This window comes from Protomyctophum parallelum (genome assembly GCF_964188405.1).
Source record: "Protomyctophum parallelum genome assembly, chromosome: 11".
Taxonomy (NCBI): domain Eukaryota; kingdom Metazoa; phylum Chordata; class Actinopteri; order Myctophiformes; family Myctophidae; genus Protomyctophum; species Protomyctophum parallelum.
Genome location: NC_139707.1, coordinates 30,124,049 through 30,149,621, shown reverse-complemented (window position 1 = coordinate 30,149,621; position 25,573 = coordinate 30,124,049). Strand labels below are relative to the sequence as shown.

At 42.4% G+C, this 25,573-nt stretch overlaps 1 protein-coding gene across 2 annotated transcripts in view; it reads left to right on the top strand.

Annotated features, from left to right (window-relative positions):
- The first annotated feature begins 661 nt into the window (after positions 1–661).
- Positions 662–25,573, top strand: part of LOC310866321 (1-acyl-sn-glycerol-3-phosphate acyltransferase gamma-like) — a 35,416-nt gene continuing 10,504 nt past the window's right edge. Inside the window, exons 1-4 of one of the 2 annotated variants that reach the window (XM_083775920.1) lie at positions 662–845; positions 17,985–18,042; positions 19,388–19,603; positions 25,124–25,293. In XM_083775920.1, the coding sequence (XP_083632046.1) occupies positions 19,426–19,603; positions 25,124–25,293 (348 nt within the window). In that variant the 5' untranslated portion in view covers positions 662–845; positions 17,985–18,042; positions 19,388–19,425. Of the gene's footprint in view, positions 846–7,137; positions 7,205–17,984; positions 18,043–19,387; positions 19,604–25,123; positions 25,294–25,573 lie in introns of those variants that run through there. The other variant, XM_083775921.1, reaches the window with a different exon arrangement.

Below are 25,573 nucleotides of genomic sequence, written 5' to 3'. Positions count from 1 at the left end.
TGACATACTAGATCTAAGATCTGCATACTGTATAAGCCGGCCAGCAACGCTACATCTGACTAACAAACATAATTGAATTGTTTAATTGTTTTCTATCTTTATTGATTTATATGTAACAGGGTTGGGCTGTGATGTACGACCACATATTATATGTGGTGAGTATAAATGACTATAAAACATTGTAAAAATAAGGTGTGAAATTGCCTCGTTCTGTAGCATGTTGTTCAGAAAACTTGTCGAATGCCAATTCCTCTTGGTGCTGTCACTAAAGGGCCAGTTCGTTATTTGAGGGGAGAATAACTTTATTTGAGGGGACCACTTTCACTGAAGGCCATTGGGGACATGGAAAAAAGGACAAAATGTGTCTACTGAATATAAAGATTAAATGCATGTAATTTGTACACAATATTAAAGGGGACATTTCAATTGATGAAATAGAGCTTTTAAAAATAGTTTTTGGCGACTCAATCGAAAAATGAAATACACCTGAAAAGGTCAGAGGGACCGTAAATCGTATCGTTTTTGTGGAATGACTCATATAATGCGGTCTGTGACAATGTCATCTAAAAAAAATACAAAAAGTTATTTTAGTTTGTGAATAAAGAATGAGGTGCCGGACCGGATGTAGGAAATCTCTGATTTGCTATAAGGGGGAGAGACGGCCGGGGGGCATTAACCGTCAAACAAACAATAGCACTCTGGGTCTGCTCCGCACATCCTAAAGACACTGTGCTTCGGCTTTATATGGTACAGTTCTATGTTTAAAAGAAGGGATCAGTGAAACACATTACTACGTTATCTGCAGAACCTGCAGAAACATCCAGCTTTGGCGTGGAATCTTTCAGGTAAGGTGCAAGAGCAGCACACGCAGTATGTCTGTGTGTATATGTATGCCGCTTACTGAGTCAGTGCTGTCAGCAGCAAAACAGCGAGGAGACCGGTTAGCTGACTGCTGTTACGCCGACACTGGTGACCCGTTGAACGGCGCTACTCCGGGGGTTGTCGGGTTCGTTTAGCTGGTGTCTACAGTCTAGATAATGATTTGATCGGTTAGTTTATTTGTCCTTCAGAGCATTTATGAGGGAAATATAGTGTCATTTTATTTTTAGCTTTAAATTGTATAATTTGTCACAACAGCGACGTCTTGCGCAACAACATTAGACGGGACACCAATGTCTGGGTCGCGTATTGCTAACTAGCATAATGTTAGCAAAGCGACACGTACGGGCCGGGGTTGCATGTTAATTCAACGTTCAGTCACTCGCGTGTGCAATATGAGGTAACTGTTACAGAAAGCTTGTCTGTGACAAACAAACTGAACGTGTTTTGCAAAACACAATGTTCTATTACTGCCCGAAGTTAGCCTAAAGTGTTTAGCAGTATACTTCGTCGCTCAACCATGTCACTCAGTCTCGACTCAAATTAAACCACATACTATTGTCGTAAGAAGAGTTGACACTTGTCGAAAGCATTGTCCGAGCCCCAGTCTGAACCGTTATAACGTTGATGCTATATGGCGGCTCTGACACTTTGACAGGTCTGTCCATTGTATTACATGTTATTATGCGGTAACCGGGGTGTTGTTGTATTATTAGCCTTCCTAAAAACGTTGGCCGGCTAAAGTCAATCAGTTATGTGTGGTGGTGGGCAGTGGCAAACATTGACTTTCCTAAACCTGATTATGTGTCATTGGTTGTGGTGCACTGGTGACAGTGATGATCACAATTTATTGCACTTGTCAGACTAGACTTTTTTTTATTCTAGGAAGGTAGGTGTGTGTGCCTGCATCATTGCATGTCACATCATGTGCGCTTTGTGTCGCTGGGAGTGTGACGTGGTGCTGTGCTGTAAGGGTGTCGTACCACCACACACTCACACACCGGGTTACTGGAGTTCAGTGAGTCAAGTCAAGGATAACTTCTATAACGGCATCCCTTCTAAAAACATATATATATGCCTTGATATTCTTGACATGCATTATTCCTTTCTCAGCAGCCCCCTCACCCTAAATATTAGCTTTTTAGTCATGTTTTTTGTGTGTTTTATCAGTTGCCATTTGGTCTCACTTGACAAAGGAGATCGCTGTTCTATGACAACCTGTCAAAAAGTAAAGGTTATATAAATAAGATATTGTGCAGCTATTGTTTTGTGCATGTTAAAAACAAATGCATTATTTTCTTTAAACTTGACTTCAGTGTTCCATTTCACATAACCGTCTAGTCCCTGGTACATACTGTCTTTGGAATGTTGCCCAGTCTCTTCCAAATTGGCTCCTGGCTAGCTGTACACAAAACTGCAGGGTAGAACAAATGCTAAAGGAATGCATTAGAGTCACTTAACTATTGTATTGCATGTTTTTTGTTGTTGTGGTGTCTATGTATGCATGCAGCAATTAGAGGAGGACATGTTGGACCATTATGCAGAGTACCACAGACGAAAAACAGTCTAAGTCAAATTTCATTCTGACCCCTCCACGAAAAGGCCTCGTTGTCCTGAACCCGCATCTATCATTTTATACATTATGGATCAATAGTGTGGACTTGGACTGTTTTTCGTCTGTGGCATTAATGTGTGTACTGACATGGCAAGGAGATCCAACAGTGTTGCCAGATTTTGCGAGAGAACTAAGCAACCGTGTCTACGAACACTAGCCTAAAAGAAGCAACTTACAGATGAGCACTTTAAACCTACTTTATATGCATTGGGCCTCATTGATTGCCTTGGGCCTGTGTGTGGGGGGGGGGGGGACCATTCTGCCCTTGGGAGAGATTAGAATGCCTGTGACATATATCTATTCTCTGATCTCGTGTCGGCTGTGCAAATGTCATTCTCCATTGCACAGTTAAAAGTTAATCTGGAAAAAGATGTGTCAGTTTTTTTTTGATTGATGTGTTCGCTACGAACCATTAGCAGACCATGAACAGAATACTGTTTAGAATACATTTCCATCTCTTGACTTTTGGTAAAGGACAAGTCTGGCCTTCCACCTTAATCGTCTCCGGTGCGGCGGTCATAAATGAGCCATGTGGAATGAAATATTTGCATAATTTATTCCATGAAGGAATCCATTGCTTGTCCAATCACATTAAATTAGAAACTTTTCTATACGTCTCTTTTGAAATTGACTGCTACAAACAAAGCTATGCTGCATGTATTAAATTGGGGCTGCAACTATCTATCTGGGGCGGCGGTGGCTCAGGGGTAGAGTGCCTGGATGGTAACCGTAAGGTTGCCAGTTCGAACCCGGGCTCCCCCAGAGTTACTGTCGAAGTGTCCTTGAGCAAGACACTGAACCCCTAATTGCTCCCGATGTGCTAGTTGGTGCCTTGCATGGTTTCCGCTGCCATCGGTGTATGAATGTGTGTGTGAATGTAATGCACAATCTCTGTAAAGCGCCTTGGATAAAGGCGCTATATAAATGCACCATTTACCATTTATCTATTATGTTCTTGGAACATTATTTCTAGGGATGGGTCAGAATAATCAAATATTTGAATAATCGTTTTTGAGGATAAAAATGTATCATCGTGGTCGAATAATCGAATATGTGTTAACATCAGTAGAATAATCAACTTTGATTTTGGTAAGTCATGCACATCCCTAGTTATTTCATGGTGTAATTCTAACATAATGAAAATGCCAAATCTACAAGCTCACAATGCGTTGGGATGCATTGTGAGCTTGTCAACTAAAACCTTTTGCCCAAAATGTTGATTGATCATTTTATAAATTTGATTATTTTGCAGGCGATTAAATAGATTATTTCAATTTACTGTTGCAGTAGCACTGACAGAGACTGCTACAAAGATAAAGCTATATGTAATTGATCAGAAAAGGATGAATGAATGACCCATGAACTATAATTCCATGCTTTTCTTGTAGCGCGTGATTCTGCTTCATAAAAAACATACATGGCAATGTATGTTGTACATTATAGACATCAGTTACGTAACCTGCAACGTACTTGTTCTGATACGGCCTCAGCTTTCTCACGATCGGCCGATACCGATCTTGTGCGTAAGGGGAAAATTTGAATATTTCCAAAATTGTTATTACACTGTATGTCAACTGTTCCTGTGGAGGCAAAGTGATATTGTACTATATCTGATTCACTTTTATACCACTAAATGGTATAAAAGATGTTTCTCCAGATTGGGTAAATTGTCGATCACAGATTGAGTCATTTGGAGTGAAAATCAGTCGATTTAAATCTGTATTCTGTGGCCGATCGATCGGAGCAACTCTATAGTCACAGCCTTACTCTCCTCTCTGCCTTAGTGTAGGTGTAGCACTAGGAGCCCATATGGAGTGATTATGATGGAGGCCGGTAGGAGAACTGGAAATGCTACATAGCATTTGAGGCATTCTTCACAAGCCCTTTTTACTAGGCTCATTAACCACTTAGGTTAATGTGCGGGGGTATAGTAAATAGCTGACCTACAAGCTTATGATGCATCACATTTGCATTGTGAGCTTGCAGAGCTACACTTTTTTCTATATTAGAATGTTGCCCAAAACGGGGGCAACTCCTTAAAAAGTGGTTAAATGTATATGTCTTGCTTCTGAGATGCATACACAGAAAAGGCATTTATTGAAAAGAAACGGGGAAACCAGCTAGTGTGCATGTAGTCCATCCATGTACATTAGTGCTATACTGTGCTTTGGAATCTGAATGCCCTTCTTTGTCCAGCTTATCACAATGTATTTTCATCTCCATTTATAATTATAATCCACTTTTAGGCCCAGTGGTGGAGTCCAAGGCTTGTACTCGGGCACAGAATGCTTAATTCGGTTTTCTTCAATGTTGGCATGAGAGTTTATTTCTGTCCCTCAGCCTGCTTGTACACATTACACCATGTCTGACACTAGCCCCGTCACCAACCCCAAGGCTTTTGACTTTTGTTAGCCTGGCCCACACAGTCATACTTGTCCTGTGGCTGTTTTGATGGGCAAAACACAGTTTGATGGCCGTTAACACAGTTTGTTGGGCATGGTTTGTCTTTGTGTGTAGTTGAGAGGTGGGAGGAAACCACTCATCACTGAGCTCACGGTGCTCACCATGCTTTGCGTTTATTTAGCCCTCAACAGACTTGGTCGGTAGAGACACGAAAGCTGGCAAACCACTTCTCCCCCATATACAGTATGCAGGTAAAGTCTTTGACCTGTACACAGAGGTCACTGCTCTGAGTGGCCAATGGTAAGGCCAGGAATGGCAAAAAAGGAAAGTAGAGTCCGACCGTCCGCACACTGTATCTTGCTCCACTGTCTACTGCTCTTTTTGAGCGGCGCTAGCCACCTCTATGTCCAGCTTTGACGGTCTGTGAAAACACAAAGATTGAAGACAAATGTGTGTAAACACAAACATTGAAGACAAATGTGTGTAAACGCAAACATTGAAGACAAAAGTGTGTAAACACAAACATTGAAAATAAAAGTGAGGATGCAAAATGTGATTGGCCAGAATAAGATGATGTATGATAAGAGCGCACCTCACTTCACAGTACAGTCTTTTTAGCATAGCAGGTGGCATTGTGAATGTGTTCACCACTGAAGCCCTGTTTTATTTAATCCTTGGATAATGGTTGTACAATGGTATTGCACAGCAAAAATAGCTGATCTACAGTAAAAGCTCAAGCCAAGAATTTAGCTATTTTTGAAAATAAACAAATTGATGCTGGCGTAGCCGTCTGGGCACCTTGGCTGGTAATCCAGTCTGGCAGTGTGCCGCGGGTTCGACTCCCGATCCCGACGGCCTTTACTGTGTGTGTGTGTGTGTGTGTGTGTGTGTGTGTCCATCTCTCTCCCCATTTCCTGTCAGCCTACTGTATACCTATCTCTATAAAAAATAAAGGCGAAAGCCACAAAAAAATATCGTAACTAGAAAAAGTGCCCTTCTGGGCACAGGTCTCCACCAGGTTATCCACAGATCCGTGCAGTTAGAGGTAAAAACACTTTTGGGCCAGTTATAGCGCCACCTTGAGGCTGAGTTGAAATTGTTCATGTGGCATTTCGTCCTCGGCCTAGTGGGAATGTGCGTGCACAATTTCAGGGAAATCACGCGATGTGTTCATGATTTGCAGCATTTTGTTTGAAACTGAGCACTCCTGTGAACTTTGGAAGCCAATCTTAACCAATCAGGATGGAGTCTGAGAAATCTGAAAGACCCGTTTCGTTGAATGGCTCTAGAGAGACTGTGTACTAATTTGCGTGATGTTTGGACAAAATCTGTAGGTGTACTGTGAAAAAACTTGTTTTGCACAAAGCGGCCTCCTGGTGGCGCTATAACAGGCCGTTCTGGAAAGTTTGGGGCAGAGGTTCATCGTTGGCATCCAGGGAGTGTGTGTGCAAAATTTGGCATCGACCGGGTTAACGGTGGCTGAGATTAGCTGGTCACGGACGGACGGACGGACGGACGGACGGACGGACACACGGACACACGGACGGACGGACGGAGTGCAAAACATACTCTCCCCATGCCTTCGGCTGGTGGAGACAATAAATAAAGTTGAGACAAGTTTATAAATTTACCTACTGTACAATGCACATGCCCAAAATGGGGAGGGACACCAGGTTGAAAGTGTCTACCTCATCCTCCAGGAGCACCCATCCTCCCTTTTGTTGATGCTAATTAGATGAGACGTATCCAGGGTAGCTGCAGTTTGCTAATCAGCCCTAATCTGATCCATTGGATTAGAAGGGGTGGATGCGCGTACGGTTTGCATGAGTCTTCCACAAGTCGGCCATCTTCCAATCTGACTCGTATTCAATAGCGTATGCTTGAGAAACTACTGTGGGCTTGGGATTCATTTTTTACAGGCTCCCTTTTTGTTGCTTTCTCCATCAGGAACTCTTATTTTTGGCACTTTTTGAAGTGCCAGGGACTCGCAGGGGCCCAATCCACCTTTATGCTGATTGAGCAGTTCCAGCAGCGGGATCTGGCTGCGTTCTTGCTGTGATCATCATAATCTCCCCTATCTGTGTCTGTGGGATTATCATGACCATGAAACGCAACAGGCTGTGAACTGCTTTCTACAGGCCGTCTGCTGCTCCTTTATTTTTTTTAATTTGGGATTTAATTTTGATTCTGGTTTTGTTTTGGTGGAATAATACCAATAGCCAAAATGTTGAACCAGAGTGCTGTGATGATTTTCACTGGGATCTGTGGGGCGTTGGTGGTCATGGCCATGGGCTACTACGTCTACTGGTAAGTGGGCCTCTGGTCAGTTGACAAAATTGTTGTATCATGGAGGTTTGTGTTGTATTGTCATGTTGGGTGAGTTCAGTCGATGGTGCAATGACCAGCCATTAGCCTTTGAGAACATGGATTATAACAACTAAGAAGTCTCACTCTCCACACAATCAGTCATGCCATATTTTAACAAATGATTGCTTGCCTTCATCAAGGGTGAGCTAGGGTTATTGGGTTGAATGAACCAAAAAACATTGACTTTATTTTTCTGCATTTCGCCATTCGCCACGGTTTCCTATCGTCCGTGTGTCTCCAGTAGCAGCATTATACAATAAGTTTGTGTTAGAAATGAATTGGCCAGACTACTCTTTAGAAGCTGGTCTGTTTACTCATGGGCATTCTCATTTCAATATTCATTACCTACTGTATTATGAGGCTGCTAGCATCTTTCTGGTCATTTGGGTGTGTTTTTGGAGAAGCTGTGTCCAGGTGAGGTAGAGCAGAAGCAGCTGTCCTCTTCTGTAAGCAGCTTTAACACAGTCAGCAGGTCTAATCTTCCCTCCAGCCTGGCGTTCGATAACAGGTGGACCCAGGCCCATGCACCTTGGCCCTGAGTAAGGCTGCAGGGTGTTCCACATGCTTGTTGGCTCCCTCTGGATCCGGTCCTCTGAAGTTTAATGGAATGTTGCATGAGGCTATTAAGAACCCCAGCATCTGTAGACTGAGGGGAAACGTTTGCTGCCTGATAATAGATCTTTGATGTTCATACTTACTGGACAAGAAGATGGCAAGATGCAATATTTTCTCCGAAAATATAGGTGAACATTCACACAACGTGTCACAAACTTGATAAGCACGGCACGTTGTGAGCTTGTAGATCGCCTATTGTTATCCTTCTACATAGAAATTTAGAGGGAAAAGGAGCGACCCAAGTATAGACCCTTGGGGGACACCGCGTAGTTAACTTGAGAGGGTAGGGTTCAAGTGGTTGAGGTTGACATTTAGACCTAGTATAATTGTACTTTGTAGTCAATTTGTATTAATGACATAATAAACCCTACCTGAGGCAATTAAAATGACTTTGATATTCCCCCCACACACCTTATAATATTATCATAACCCATTTTACTCCGCTGCTCCCTTGTTATTTGCTACTATTGTCTATATGTTAACACTTTCCTTTAGGAGGACAAATTGAGCCATAGAGTAGTAGTACATTAACCGTCTCCAAAGTTATTGGCCTCCCTGCCTCTCCAGACCACAACAACAAAGCCATCATCACATGCACACAGCTCTCCACTATATAGTAGCCCATGACCCCGGGGCAGCCCCCTCAAGCCATTCTTCACCCTGCTATCTATCTGGATGTGCATACAGCTCCATAAACTGGTTAAAGGGCCTCCTTTGACAGTTAGCTTTGTCCCCCTCAGCCATAGCAACAGTGAACAAATTGGCCTGCTGAATGCCACACACATTTGTTCACGGAAGTCTTGTTTGTATAGCTACCTAGCTTAATGTGTACCTGTGTACTGTGTACCCATACATATAGGTCTATCTATATGTCTTAAAGTCTATTTCACAGAATCACAACGGCGAATACATGAAGTGACACTAGTCTGTCAATAAGGAAGTGTATTTTATCCCCATAAAGTTAAACCCTAGCGTCTCTATAATGCGCATGGCATTATAGGCAAATGTTCTATGAAAATGGTTGAACCTTTGCTGGAAATGGCATATCTGTACAGTGCTTTGACAATTATTGCATCTGCAAAACCAAAATGTGGAAAGAACTGTTCTTTTCCGTTGATGCATGTGAATTGCACAGTGGAGATATGTCCACCAGATAGATTTTCTTTAGTGGTGTCAAAACAAAAATACTCTAAGCTTTTGCAGCGCAACGATTCTGCACCGATGCAGCAAGCAGACATAATAGATTATAGCCTAGCCCTGTACAATTTATACATTTTATTTAATGTTAAGACATTTATGTCAAGGAGACTGTCAAGTGATTTCCCAGCAGTTTCTATATAAAATATGATGTTCAGTATATCTGACTACTTGTATTGACTGAATTTGCCATGTTGTGAAGTATTAGAAAGTGTGATGCATCGAAATGCTAACCTGACGCTGCCAGATCCAAGAAGCTTGCTACACAAATTTGTTTCACAGCTTATTGGGATCTGGGATCGCGGAAGCAAATTCGATGACGGGGCTGTTTTTTTCAAGATACTTGGTAGATGATTGGATCGGACCGTCTGTCTATCACCGTGTGGGCGTGCAAACACAACCAATCATATTGACGTGTCTATATAGCTTCACATCCGGTTTCGCACATATCCCGCCCTTAGCTCACACTGATTGGTTCGGTACGGAACGGATTGGTGTCAGCTCAACTCCCTGAGAGATCCCAGATGAAGGCTGTGTTGGGGAACATGGTTACCCAATACCGCCCCCATCTGGCAGCGTCAGGTTATCGAAATGCATCACTGGATCGAATCGTAATCAAATTGAATTGTGAGGGCAGTGCCAATGCACACCTTGTTTGTTTATTTTGATCATTACCAGTATCCGTATCCATAATCACATGATCAACAACATAATCAATAAAGGAATAGGGCTGAAAGCTTATACAGTAAAATGCCTATCATATAACCGTAGGTTTTCATTATAGGGTCTCTTTTGCAAAATAGTTTTTCCTAAAGGGATTGTGATTAAAAAAGAGTCTTTGTAATTTTCCTTAATTTTTTAAGTTTTCTGGGAATGGACGCACTATGGACAAAGGCAGATTAGTTGTGCGTAATGCTCGTAGATGTCAAATGGTTAATGTCTTTCACAATTTCAGATGATTGACTTAATTGGTGTTTGATTTCACTCACACATCACACCTACTTTGAGCACTGCTCATCCTAGAAGTATTATGGCATGTTTAGAGTCTGTAGAGTTAGGCATGTTTCTGAACAAAATTGTACCATTATAATGAGCAAGACCAATTATATGAAAATGGGCGAAGTGGCCCTTTTTAATAACCATACCAGCCCATGTATAGCTCTTATCCCATTGTCTCTTGTTACACAGTTGTTGACTTAGGCTTAGGGAGCCAATTTTCTTAATGAATTGGCACATGATTTGTACCAAACTCAAGCTCTCCAAAGGTCAGTGGATGTAATTGCCACAAATTGAGTTTTAACAGCAATAGAGCATAAGCCAAATTATTTGTGTTAAAAAGAAAATCAGTCCACATGAATTGGAGCTCTTCAGCTGTGAATAAATGTTCATATGAAGCGTTATTCTTGAATAATTATAGTAATCATCAAACTAAGCAAAAGATCAAATGTGTGTCTGTCCGGTCGAGCACTCTCCTTTGGACCACAAGGTCATGGGTTCGATCCCAGGCACCGCCAACTCAGCATATGACTTTTGCAACTCAGCATATGAAAAAAAAAAGCTTTTTTTCTTTCAGTCGTGTGTTAAGTACTTGGAAAGTTGGAGCTAATGCTAGGTGTGGTGTACTCCACCTCAATAATCCCTCTCCCTTGGGTTTGGCGCATTGAAATGTGGATAGAGAGTTCGCTCTCTGCTGATACGGTAAGCCACTCTCTGACCCTACTTAAGTAAAACGTAACATCAATGAACAAATGATGCACATCTGTGCACAAAATGGTTGTGTCCGTCCTCTAATGGATGCATCGTTATGAAGTCCCTTTTTGTTCACTTCAGTTCTTAATTATTTTATGTGAATTATGGGAGCACTATACTAGTATACTGGCAACCTTTTCACATTTTGAAGGGGTTATGGTTTCGTTGCAGATGAGGTCATGTTGGCAACTTTTTAGGAATCCATTGGTTGGGCATCTTCCTTGATACTAAAGAAGCCGCCTGCTCACGCATTGAAGGAAGCATTTAAGATCAGTTCGGGGCTCCCCAGGTTGGCAGAGGGAGAGTAGTAATGTAAACTAAATGAGGATGCCATGGTCAAATTAGTTAGATTATCGGTTATCAACAGTCTGATATTGTCTGTCGGTGAAACCTCATACGGTATGTCCAAAACTGTTACTATTCAGGATTCAAATTCATAGCAAAAGTAGCAGATTGTGGTTCGAGCTTGTGGACTGTAGTATTAGCATTCCCTCAGCCATAGTTCTTTGATACTGTATGATAGCATTGTCTGAGCCACATGAGTGTGCCGTAACAGGACCTCTCTACGTGCTGGTTCTCCTCTGTAGGGGGACATGGCACGGGCCATGCCTGTAACAGAATGCACGCTGTGCATGCACCATCAGGATGCTCGAGTCTTATCGTGGGACCCAGCTGCTGGTGGCACATTGCCCATATCCTTCTCCTACACATACTGGCCTCCCTGATAGCATTTCAACACTTCACTATGTCTCCGCTCTGAAGGTTGAGAAATGGCCTCTATTCATCGGAGTAGGAGGTTGAAATGATGTAATGAAGTTATGTGTGTGTGAGCAAGTTATTTTGTTTCAATCGGATAATGATGAAGACAGACGCACACAGAGGCCAGATGTTGTGTGTGTATTGTGCTGCAGTGGTTGTTAAAGATAGAGTGCCACCATTTCTTTCCACCCTAAAACATGATCATCAGATATTATTACAATATAAGGGGGAAGAACCTTTTCGAAAAAGTGTACAGTATTTGTTAAAATCATGCTTTTATGTGGACACGCCCACCAGTTCATTAAGTATGCCTGGTTTGCCTCATGGGTGGTGATCCACCTGATCTGAAGCCTCACCCACAGCTGTAGTTGTATGATAAAGGGGGAGGGGTTAGGGGAGGGGCTGATAGTGTGGTGTCACTATATTACTGTTTACTTCATTGGCCCGTTTGACTGTCAAGGGTTCAGCCTCCAGGAAGAAACCCTAAATACAAAGTTAATACACCATTGCACATAAAAACAACTCCAGGGTGTCTAATGAAGTACTGTCACCTCATAGACACATGAAAAACTGGAAAAATACAAAAATTGTGGCACTCCTTCTTTAAGGAAATTGAATGATTATGAAATTTGATTTGACGGTTAATTGTTTCTGTTGTGTGAACTGAATTTGATCAATAAATTATATTTCTGTTTGGCTTTTTAGGCTTCATAAACAAAAGTTGCACTTGGCAAATATGACATTATAACTTGCATATTTAATAACTATACTTTAAAAAGAAAGGATGAATAGTGGAAATGGCCGATCTACGACCTTGACACGTTTTGAGCTTGTAGATCGATTTCCACATTTGTTTTGAAAATGTTTGAAAATATATGAAATTTTCAACATTGAAATGATTGACGATTATAAATATGGATTCTGGACGGACTAGAGTTTCCCACTCTACACCAAATCCCTTCGCCAAAAATAGCCGATCTACAAGTACATTTGTCTAGATCAGCTATTTTTGCCAAATGTCTGTCCCTGAATATGAATACTAATGGTGGGATTAACAGTGATGAGGGGGAGAGAGACAGAGTGTGATGATTGACACTGTTTGTTAACTAGCTTGGTGTGTGGTATCTGGGACTATTGTGTGTGACGTGCACTGCTGCACACAATGTTTCTGGGTGTTCATCTGTCTTGTCCTACACATTTTCTTTTGGTTTGCCGTCCCTCCTTCATTCGTCAACACAAATGATTCAGTGCATGTGAAGATGGGAGCATAGTGAAGCTGCCAGCAGTGTTGACCGTTCTGCTTATTATAGGCGACTTTGGGCTAGTTACTTGTAACTTGTAAAAAAGTATTGGTGGTTGCGTTCTTTTGTGCTAGTTTCTAAAGTGTAGTTGCTTATGTGGGCTTGCTTCCTAAATGATTTTTAAACCAGTGGTTCTCAAACATTTTCATGTTCAGACAAGGTCTAAGGACCCCCAAATGAATGTAATTGTCTGCGTATCCCATCTGAAAACATTGTGTGCCACATGGACCCCCGGACCAGATTTGTGGTGTTAAAATGGTTAAAAAATATTTCAGATATTCTTATATATTTTTTTAATAATCTACAGATCTACAAGCTTACGACTCGCTGTGAGGTTGTAGATTGTCTATTTCAAAATAGCAAATGCATATACAATAACGGTGCTCATGCATTCTCTTGGGGTTTGTTGTCATAGACCTGGTTGCTTATTTCTCGTAGAATCTGGCAACACTGGCTGTTGGTTACAGTTGCAGACGCAGTTACACTGTATGGTTGCTGACAGTCCACAGAACGGCAGACAGAGATGAGTGGAGATGCGCAGACAGGACACTAGACAGAGAGATGAGAGGAGAGGAGATGCACAGACAGGACACTAGACAGAGATGAGTGGAGATGCACAGACAGGACACTAGACAGAGATGAGTGGAGATGCACAGACAGGACACTAGACAGAGATGAGTGGAGATGCACAGACAGGACACTAGAGAGAGATGAGTGGAGATGCACAGACAGGACACTAGACAGAGATGAGTGGAGATGCACAGACAGGACACTAGACAGAGAGATGAGTGGAGATGCACAGACAGGACACTAGACAGAGATGAGTGGAGATGCACAGACAGGACACTAGACAGAGATGAGTGGAGATGCACAGACAGGACACTAGAGAGAGAGATGAGTGGAGATGCACAGACAGGACACTAGACAGATGATTGGAGATTCACAGACAGGACACTAGACAGAGAGATGAGTGGAGATTCACAGACAGGACACTAGAGAGAGATGAGTGGAGATGCACAGACAGGACACTAGACAGAGATGAGTGGAGATGCACAGACAGGACACTAGACAGAGATGAGTGGAGATACACAGACAGGACACTAGAGAGAGAGATGAGTGGAGATGCACAGACAGGACACTAGACAGATATGAGGAGATTCACAGACAGGACACTAGACAGATGAGTGGAGATGCACAGACAGGACACTAGACAGAGATGATTGGAGATGCACAGACAGGACACTAGACAGATGATTGGAGATTCACAGACAGGACACTAGACAGATGAGTGGAGATTCACAGACAGGACACTAGACAGATGAGTGGAGATGCACAGACAGGACACTAGGGTTGGGTGACGATACGAATACATCGTCAATCGCGAATATACGAATCCAATCGCCGAATATTTTTATTAGGCGATTTTTCGGGGCGATTTTTAACCTGTAAAGTGTGCGCAACATGTGAATCAATTTGGGCCAGCAAAGTAGTAACAGCGGCCGGGTGGAAATCCCCTCCTCCCGTTATAATGGTACAGTATGGTCCCGACTCCCAGTCCCCGCAGCCGTGATGCTCAGTTGCTCACTGTGAGCCGAGCCGAGGAAGGCTACTGTTACTGTACTGTAGCCTACATGTTGTTTACGCTCCGGAGTCCAGACCCAAGCAGTTTAATAATATACAGTCACAACAGAATGCACACTGCTGTCTCGTGTCTCATCACAATCCCAATGCGCCACCCGTGAAGTCGTGGAAAAAAAACAAAACAGGCTTGTAGTGTTGGTATAGATGAAGTTCAGTGTGTTGAATCAGTAGCTACACGCTAAGCTAACGCTAACACCAGCGCTGCAAAATAGACAGATCTACAAGCTCTCAGACCCTGTGAATCAGCAGCAGCATGTAGGCGCCCCTCTGAGCCTCCAACGCCGGTGCGGGGAGGCAAGACTTCTCCAGGAGAAGTTACTAGGGCAGGCAGGCTACATGTTTAACACTGTCACCAGCCAGTGGTTGTGATGTTAGCTTAGCTTGCAGCTGCTTGTCCGTTCCAACTTCACTTCATCTAAACGTATTTTCTTATTTTGTTACCCTGGCTGCGCAGTTGTGCTGCAAAAACGGACGGATCTACAAGCTCTCAACGCGTAGCGAACAGAGCTGCAAAAACAGGCAGGACGCGGCGCCTTGAGAGCTTGTAGATCTGGCTTTTTTGCGACCTGCAGTGAGCTGTTCTCACTTTACTTTAATAACACGAATACATCGTCAATCGCCGATTTTTAGACAGACGATTGGCGATTGAAAGAACCTTACAGGACACTAGACAGAGAGATGAGTGGAGAAACTGGAGATGCACAGACAGGACACTAGACAGAGAGATGAGTGGAGAAACTGGAGATGCACAGACAGGACACTAGACAGAGAGATGAGTGGAGATGCACAGACAGGACACTAGACAGAGAGATGAGGGGAGATTCACAGGACGGAAGCCCTGTTGTCAAAACGTGGAAATAGATGCAACTCTGTGACACCCAGGAAGACAAATGAGAATATAGGAATGCAACTATTGATTGTTGTCTTTGCGATTTGAACTATTTTAACACCTATGATGCCACCAGAGTTTTTCAGAATAAAGTGCAAAGCAAATGAGAGATTTTACTCCCCCACCTTTAATTTCCCCCCAAAACCGGGAGGTGAAATCTTCCTTTACTACATTGCCGTCGTAAAATTGATCTCTCTCTAGAAGCGTTAATATTCTAAACAAGATGCATGCATCTCCTGAAGTCAGAAATTAGGACAGAACATTGCCGTTATGATCGGTGACTAAAGTAAATAATATTTGTTGGCCCGGCCGTAAACAAGGAAATGAATGGCTGCATGCGCAGCAAAACGGCTACGATATAAATTACCTTAAGACGTGTCCACACGTTCCAGGCACCCCACGGTTTTATTTAATAGGATGTGTGTGGATACGTCTTTAGCATCATATTGTAAGTGTTACAATGTTTTTCAAAGTACTAAAGAATGGCAAAGAATTTTAGGGGTACAGTGGCGTGCAAGATGGGGCCCTAATATAACGCTAAAAGGATAACACAAATGAAGCCCGTGGCCCTATCTCTTAAACAAGAACTTACCGTAAAGAAAAAAGTACATTGAATATTTTATGTGATTGAGACGTTTAAAGCATTTTTTCCAAAAGTTTTTTTTCCTTTTTTTTTCTCAAGCTTGCGGATCTTCTGCTTTTGATGCTTTTTAGTAGGATCAAGTAGTAGGGTCTTAATGTTACGAATAAACACAAAGTTTGAATAATTATTTATAATGGGCTATGGACAGATGAGAGGTTTCTGCCCGACAGCAACAATATGGGTCTGGCTCTACTGCGGGGTTTGGTCTCAGCCAGGGTGCAGATCGTATGGTGAACTAGCAGCATGATTCACTGTGAAGGAGCATCACTGGTAATTGCCTAAATAAATTAAATGTCACCATAATAAAGACTGCCATACAAAGTGCAGCAGTGTCCGTCTGTGGACTTCTCTGTTTAACTTTCCTATCAAGGGTTAAGTTCACGACTCAAGTACTCAACCGCTTTGAAAAGGGTACAATAAAACGGCAATAAAAGCAAGTCTATTCTGATGATAAGGTATTCACATCAACCATTTATACTGATGCCTGCAGGATAACGAGTCCATCCACAGCCTCCTAGGGCCGGGCTCTGTCTCTATTCCCTGTGTTTCGCCCAGGTGGACGGTGATTTGAGGTTGGGTTTAGGAATAGTTTTTGTGAAGTTAAGATTAGAGTTTTGCACAGTGTCTGAGGTTGTGGTTAAAGTTAGGTTAGGCATCATTTCTGTGAGGTTAAGGTTGGGTTTAGGCATAGTTTTTGTGAGGTTGTGAGCTTAAACCTGTCCGACATACACTGAGTTGTTGTTGGCTGTACGTAGTTGTGCCAAAGCATTCATATTTTGAACGAGAGTCAGAAATGAAGCGTGTAGTATATCCATCAGATCAAAACCACGGAGAGCGCCCTGGTTTAGGAGAGAGTCGAGAGACGAGGCATTCTTTCTGCCGCGCTAACAGCTAATCGAATGGTAAGCTAATATGAAGGCAGAGTGAAGCCTTAGAGGCTAAAACAATTCTGAATATTCTTCTCTTGCCTGATATTGAGGATGCGCTAGGACGTGTACACACGTCCTGTGAACGTGTCGATTGGCTTCCCTAGGACGTGTGGAGCCGTCCTACGGACGGAAACGGTTAACAGGACAAAATCGGGACATGAAACTCCTGCCAGTAAGTTGGGTAGAGTCGAAGAAAGGCTTATTCATAGTTCGGTGAACAGTTGACAACCGAAATGGTGGTTAGTAAAAAAACCGTGTTGTAGGGCCCATTTTGGTCCACGAGCCATGCTCACACCTCGCAGAGCCTCCTCCGTCCTCACGTGTTAACACGGAATTCAAGCAGCTACAGTCATGCCGTCCGTCCATGCAGGAAAAAGAAGTCAAAAGTGACATGGTTGCATTTTAAAATGCAACCATGTCGTGTGCTGTCGTGTGCTGCTTTTGATTATATATTTTTATTTGAATGAGAGGCAATGCCTGATTTGCTGAGCCTGATTCGTTACTGTCGGATGTTTCACTTTTTTTTAAAGCCGTCCCCGTCGATCACCAAAGACGTGTTCGAAGGTCAGCCCTAATGTGTTGTGTGAGGCGCTGTGACCACTGTGGTGTGACATCATGTTGTAGTTTTCGGTGGTCACCTCTTCACCGAAAACTGAACTATGAATAGGCCTGTCATGTGTAGGTCAATCATGTGTATTAGCTAATCCCTCCAAAGTCCAAACATACATACGTGTCTGGACTCTGGACTTTAGTCTCAATCGCATATATCACAAACAGTACAGTACTTAACTCTATTTGATGATTGTGAAGACGTATACTGTCTTGAGTGACTGCATGTGAGAAGGTAATAATTGTATAGTAAATAATGCTCTATATCTTGGGTGTATTTCTCTGTGAACATTGGGTGGAATGTACTGTACACCCTATGGGCACCATGTAATGACACGTTTTACTTATTACTTTGATGTTGACCTGTCTTGTTCTCTCCCTCTCTCAGGTCCGTAATATTGTCTGAAGGGCCGTGCAAGCGAGGCTTGTAAAAGGATCCCACCGTGGTAAGAAACATGTTATTTACTCAGTCTTGACCTAAAGCTCAAGCCAGTGGTTCAACATGTGGGTTCGTCCCCACATGCTTTTTTATTTATTTGTTTTGGGGAGGGGAGGTGGTCCCCAGATAACAGTGAAGTGACAATTGAAGGACTTTTGAGACCTTAACCCAACAACAACAAATCGTACAATTCCAAGTGCATGTCAGGGTGGGTGGTCCCCAGTTGGTTATTTTGCGGGGGTTGCTTCCTGAAAAGGTTGAGAACCAATGCCTCTGGGCTATAACGGAGAATGTGCTCTTGTTTAACCTCTTGAAATCTTTTTATTTTCAATCTTTTAAAATGTATAAATTGGCTCTGGTGCCCCTGTGCCTTTTTTTTTTTTTTTTTTTAAGATATTTTTTTGCGGCTTACGCCTTTTATTGATTTTTTAAGGGACAGATAGTAGGCTGACAGGAAACGGGAGAGAGATGGGGGGATGACATGCGGTAAAGGCTGTGTCGGGTTCGGGAGTCGAACCCGCGGCACACCGCGACTGGATCACCAGTCCGGTGCCCAGACCGTTACGCTACGGCCTGGGCCTGTGCCTTTTGTTTTTATGTTACTCATTATGCATTGTCTCCACCAGGCCGAAGGCATGGGGAGAGTATGTTTAGCACTCGGTCCGTCCATGCGTGTGTGTGTGTGCATCTGTCCGTCCGTGCGTGTACAGCTAATCTCTGGCACCGTTAACCCGGTCCCGGTCGATGCCAAACTTTGCACACACACTCCCTGGATGGGATGCCAACGACAACACTCTGCTCTGCCCCAGAACGGCCTGTTATAGCGCCACCATGAAGCAGATTTTCACATTTTAACTGCAGTGATCTGTGTGAAACGTTGCATTTACACTCCCTAGAGGCGAAGGAAAAACCTTTGACCTGCATTTTATAGCGCCGCCAGGACCAGATCGACTTTTGTAAAACACATTTTTCCAGCTACATTATTAAGTATTTTATTTAGTAACCATTCTCCATCTGCCTGCCTTTTATTCTCCGATGCCTTGACAGACACTCCCTCTTTCATTCTTCATTCCCTCTCTGTTGCCTCACCCCCACACCTCACTCTCTCTTTGTCTCCACCACTCTCGCTCTCACTGTCTAGGGCTGCAACTATCCATCCTTTTCTTAGTGATTCTTTTGTTAACACAGCATCCCAATTATTTTAAACACTTTATCCATATTTTATACGTTGGCTATTCAAAGACGGCAGATATTCAATCATCATGTCATGCCATGCTTTGAGCTTGTACATCTTCTATTAATTAATTATTGTTTTAATCGAAAGTATTGTAAAATGTTGAATACTTTCTCAGGTTGGTCGTAGTGTGCGTGGAGTCCAGGCTCCTCAGCCATGGCGCTGCTAGCCAACCTGAAGAGCCTGTTCGTCCTGCAGCTGTTGATGGGCTTTGTGTTTGTGGTGAGCGGCCTCATCATCAACTTCATCCAGCTGTGCACCTGCGTCCTGTGGCCCGTCAACAGGCAGCTCTACCGCAGGATCAACTGCCGGCTCTCCTACTCTCTCTGGAGCCGTGAGTAGTAGTACTTATAATGCATACAATTTATGTAGTGCCTTTTCCAGGTACTCAAAGACGTTTTACAGAAACGGGTCCTCAGCTAAATGAGTTAATGATATCACAATCTGTTTAACCACTTTAACCCTTGTTTATACTTTATGGATTTATTTGAAAATAGCCGATCTAACAAGCTTCAAGATGTGAAAATACAGTATATATTTTAATAATTTTGGAAAATGTCAACACAAATGTTCTCTTATGGGGGTCTCCAGCACAACATCTTTCCAGACAATTAAATGCATGCATGCAAATGTTAGAGAACCACTGACGTTAAAAATGAAGGTTTAAAAGACTTTAAATAAACTTCTACAAAATTGGCCACGGCTGACAGCTGTTTTTTCAGTGAAAATCTCCCAGCCCAGACCTGGAACCTTGTACTCTACTAAACTATATCCTCTGTTTCTAGCTGTACTCTGCAATAAACTATATCCCCTGTTTATAGCTGTCTTCTGCATTGAACCCGCCAGGAATCAAGAAAAATCAAGAGGGTTTTATTTGCCACTCACCAGCTGTATATAATGTTGGTGTGAAATTATATGCAAGACTGTGCTAACAGGATAGTAGCAGCAATACGATGTATAACAATGAAATAACAAACACACTCGGATGGGGGCCACACCCATCAATTTGGGGGTCCTAGACCAGATCATGTGAGCGCTGAGCGGCATGGAGCGCAGAACAGCAGAGAACAGCTGATATACAAGCTCACATCGCGTCGCGGATGCGACTGTTGTGAGCTTTAGAGGTCTGCTAGTCTCGGCCATTCTCTGTGCTCGCGACACCTCGCTGGACAGAGCATAAATTAGGCTAGATGGGCTGCAGCTGCGCTTTCACAAACGGGCTCTGCTGCCGTGAGCATGAGCACTCCCTGCGTTCTTGTGATAGCGACAGGAGGACAACTGTTTTGAATTGCTATTGTTCATGTTGACACACAACAGAAACCAAGGATTATATATTTCAAGGGCGAGAGATGACAATAAAAAAATCTAATTATTCTTCCTCCACACTGAGGGAAAAACGGCATCTAAAAGTGTGATGGTGCATTTTTACATGCGAGTGCAGTTAGAACTTTTCCAGTGCATCTTATGAGACTCAGGTGCTATTTACACGAGGATGGTGTTCATATTAAACGGCAAAATAAAGCATCGTTTGCTGCTGTCATTTAGACGAGAACCGTGTTCTCAGGAGGTGAAAACGCAACAAAGTGAAACCACCTTCCAGAGTGGAAATCTTTGAGAACGCCGTTTTATCACTTCTCCGTGTAAACAGGCAAAACGGTGAATCCGCAAAACTTATGACATCATGGCTCACGTTGGCTCACAGCGCATATATGTGTATTACATTGATGCAGAGCCATATATGATATAATAGAGTTCCTGAACAAGCCTCCCTCCTCGCCTACAACGTGCTGCTCATCAGCGATGGTGAATGTAAAACCATGATGTAAATAAAAAGCCTTGTGAAACGGTGAATCCGCAAAACTTATGACATCATGGCTCACGTTGGCTCACAGCGCATATATGTGTATTACATTGATGCAGAGCCATATATGATATAATAGAGTTCCTGAACAAGCCTCCCTCCTCGCCTACAACGTGCTGCTCATCAGCGATGGTGAATGTAAAACCATGATGTAAATAAAAAGCCTTGTGATAGGCGGCAGCCGCGGCAGCAGCGTTTATGTAGCCTAATGTATTATAAAATATATAACCATACCGTGGTGCGCTTTGCCTGCATGCTCTGGGCTGCCTGTCAGCCCAGAGCAGTGTTGCGCGGCCCTGTTTTTTGGCAAATCTAAGCCAGCAAATTTAAGACGATCTCTTCAAAATAAGAGTACCCTCTAGAGTATTTAAAAAAAGTTATTTGCACAATAAAACTACAAATTAAGCATTTAAATGATGCTATAAGACACATATTATGTTTCTGTGTTATTTAATTACTTATTTTTACACAGAAACATAATGTGTGTCTTTACAATAACTGTAATGTAATAATAATACTAATAATGTAATGTAATAATTATTTAATTAACGACACTTTTATTCTGAAAGTAACCGAATGTCTTAAATTTGCTAGCTCTAGTTCTAGATTTGCCAAAAAGACGGAGCCGTGTTGCAGGCTTGCGTGAAGGGGTTCTTCTTCTTGTACGTGGGTGACTGGTCTATTTGGCAGCCCGTTATCGCCACCTAGCGATATTATAGCATAATAGCACATTATAGCATAACGTGTGCGTTCTCGTGTAAAGAGTAAAAAAAATGAGAATGCAACGGAACTTTGCCGTTTTATCTGAACACCATCCTCATGTAAATAGCACCTCAGAGGCAGGGTTCATGTGGTGCCGTCCTGCGCGCGCATGCTGGTGCTTATCAGTGTGATGTTGTCTGTTAAGGGGTCTACTGTATACTGTCGGTGTCCCATACCTACTATGGCTGGTAGCAAAGATCTAGCTCTTTGTGGCCAATATGAATGTGAGGTTTTCCTCCATTGGTGGAGTCCAAGGATAACATTGACCACGACAAATACTATACTCAACTGAGTCCTATTTTATACTCCCAACACGTCATGAGCTTGTAGATTGTCTATTTTCTAAAGATGTTGCATTCTGCATGATGAGTGCTTTTAATTTGGATATTTTGGCTGACTACGGCCCTCATTTATCAATTGAGTGTAAAATCTGCCCCAAATTCGAGCGTCTGTTTTGTAGTACACTCACGTCGCCACGGCATTTATAAAGTGATCGCAAACAGCTGATCCTTCCTTAATTTCATTCCTAGCAGTGATAAATGTGACGGCTGAAATCAATCTGGCACGCCCTATGAAATCAAGCCTCGTCCTCGTTTTTGCAACATTAACAACTGTAATTCGACCAAACGACGTATGGAAACCATAGTTACATGCCGGAAAAAGCCAATAAAAAAGTTTCGGCAGCCCTGCTGCCTGCCCCTGAAAATTAAATAACAAATAGCTCACATCATTGGAATGAGTTTGGACGCGCACAGCCGTGACAAATGCTGTTTTGCAAATGGCTGCATCTGTCTGTCTGTCTGTGGTCCGTGAAACCGTGGCAATGCACGTTTATCACAGTCTATTAGATTGCCTACCTAATAGATGCGGATGCGGTCCCCACTTGCGCTGGCTCGGCACATTTAGCATTCGAGCGACGCGTCAGGTTTATCCTTAAAAGGACGAGACACAACTGGAGAAAGACGGGCCTAGTGTAGATTGCAGTAGCCTACCCGTTGGGACTCGGAGACTTGAATATGCAGCATGTACTCTCCCGCGAATGCCTCTCGATCCAAGTCATGAAAGTTAACTATTCCAGGGGGGGTGGATTCCAGCACAGGCAGTGCAAATCCTCCCATGTATAGGCCTACATATGCGCTCATGCAAAACACTGTTTAAATGGCTTAAGCATCTAACTTGCAACATTGTTTATATTTGCGCGATTTTAATTGCTTGCACACTTGGAAATATCCTACCAATTTCATATGACATGCCTTTACAAAAAAACATTTCACATGTATTATTAGTTTTATACATTTTAGGAGTGAAAACATATGTTTAGATGCCTGTGACAGCCTGTCGGCAGTTCAGTTCAGTTTTGGCATACGCCACGTTGATAAATGAGGGCCTATGTCTACATTGTGGTATTGCTATTTTTTACTTAAGTACTTTTTTTCTACCACTATTCCGTCACAAGGAATTGTGAACACTTTTTTTTATGTGAATTCACCTCGCACCAGTAGAATGGCTAAATGCTAGATTGACTTTGCATAGTCAGGCTATTTTCCATGTGGGCGCTTTATCCGATCCTCCGTTGGTTAGATTTTGCTGAGCAGAACACTGTTATTGGCGAATAATACAGTGCTCAGCCTCGGAGAGAGGACTAACCATTTAATCATGTCCTCTCCCAAATAAAAGGACACTAAGTCTTTTTAATGGAGACAAATCGATTTATATCTGTCTGATCAAATCCTGTGTTGTAAAGTTAGAAATGAGTTTGGATTGTGCGCCTGTATCTGCTGATATTTAATAGTTGTTTTTTTAGCACTGCGACGAAAGACAGACTATTTTGAATCATTTCCCCATTACACTGCTGAAGGCAATGAAAATTATATTATTCTCAATATCTCTATATAATATAAATATTCATATAATTCATTAAAATGTAGTTTGATAATGTACTGGGCTATTGCCCAGCCCCACTTTGAATAGGCATTGCTTGGCAGGTTGAGTACCAGCGTGTCCTTAATGTTTAAATTTACTGTATACCCTGTCCTACTACGGAAGAACATGCTAAAAATAGCAGACCTACAACCTCAAGCATTTCGAGCTTGTAGTTATGCTACAATTTACAATTTACAATTTAGGCATTTAGCAGACGCTCTTAATCCAGAGCGACTTACATTTAATGTATTTATTTATGCTATTTTCACTAATGTCTGTTCTATTTTCACTTATATCGTCTCTGTCGGATGGAAAACTCGTATATCCAATGGTTCTACAATCATTCTACAATCTACAAGCTCGGAGCTTGTAGATCTGCTACTTTTGATGCTTCTGTGTGACGCTGTAGTGTGATCAAGAAGGGAGGTTAATTTATGGAAAAAAACTAAAAGTTAGAATATAGATAAGGAGTTTTCTGCCCGACAGTGATGATATGATTAAGTATAGTGCATACATTTCCTGTATGCATGCATAATAAGTTGAAATGTGGAGATGCTGCCCAACAGCAACTGTAATAATAATGCAAGTGGAACGGGTGTAACTTACTAACTGCCTTCTGAAGTACATGTTTGAGTCCATACTAAATCGTCTGTGTGTGTCATTAAAGTAATTAAATACCAGCCACACTTGCATACCATCACAGAGCTATATTTATAGGTGCAATCTACTTATGTTATCTTTGGCAGCCTTGGACATGGACGTACACGGCTTGCAAAATTCTGTCTAATCTGTTCTATCATTGGTAGCCAAATATGGGCAAAGACGCTGTTACTTGTACATGTGAGGGGTGTTTGGATTATTGTCCTTAATTAGCTGACTGTAGATTTTGACAGCACCTTGTATTGTATAATTTATGTCAGTTCCAGGGGCTCCCCAGCAATATTTGTTAATACTGCTGTTAATACTTTATTCTACAGTGGTACGATATTACAATGATTCTTAAAAAGATATCACAAAAAGCCCTATTGGGCTTGTTTCCATTGTGGTCCTGTGTTTAACCATGTTTTATATGTTGGCTATTCAAAAATGACAGATTTACAAGCTCACAGTGCGTCATTTCGTGCCATGCTGCGAGCTTGTACATGTGCTATTTTGGAACAATAATTCAGATGGGGGTCTGTGGCCAAATGCATTATTTTGGGGTTCCTTGGCACCAAAAATGTTTGAGAGGACAGAAATACTTAAAACGTGTGTGTGTGTGTGTGTGTGTGTGTGTGTGTGTGTGTGTGTGTGTGTGTGTGTGTTCAGAGCTAGTGATGCTGCTGGAGTGGTGGTCAGACACGGACTGCACGCTCTATACCGACCAAGCCACGGTGGACAAATTTGGCAAGGAGCATGTCATCGTCATCCTCAATCACAACTTTGAGATCGACTTCCTCTGCGGCTGGACCATGTGTGAGAGATATGGGATCCTGGGGGTCAGTATCAGTAGTAGCAGCACCCACACAAAATATAAATGGATGAGCATGATTCATCAATGTTTGCATTAAATCCAAAAAGACACGCCTAATTCTAACTCCTTTTTCTGTTGAATTTCTTGACCTCCCAACTTGTCAGTAAATGACTACATGGATGGTCATCATAGGTCTGCAGGTCATTCAGTTAAAAAAAATCAACAAACCGTGTGTTTGTGTGTGTGTGACAAGCTCAAAACGCATCTGATCTTGACGTGTTTTGATCAGCTATTTTTGCTACTTT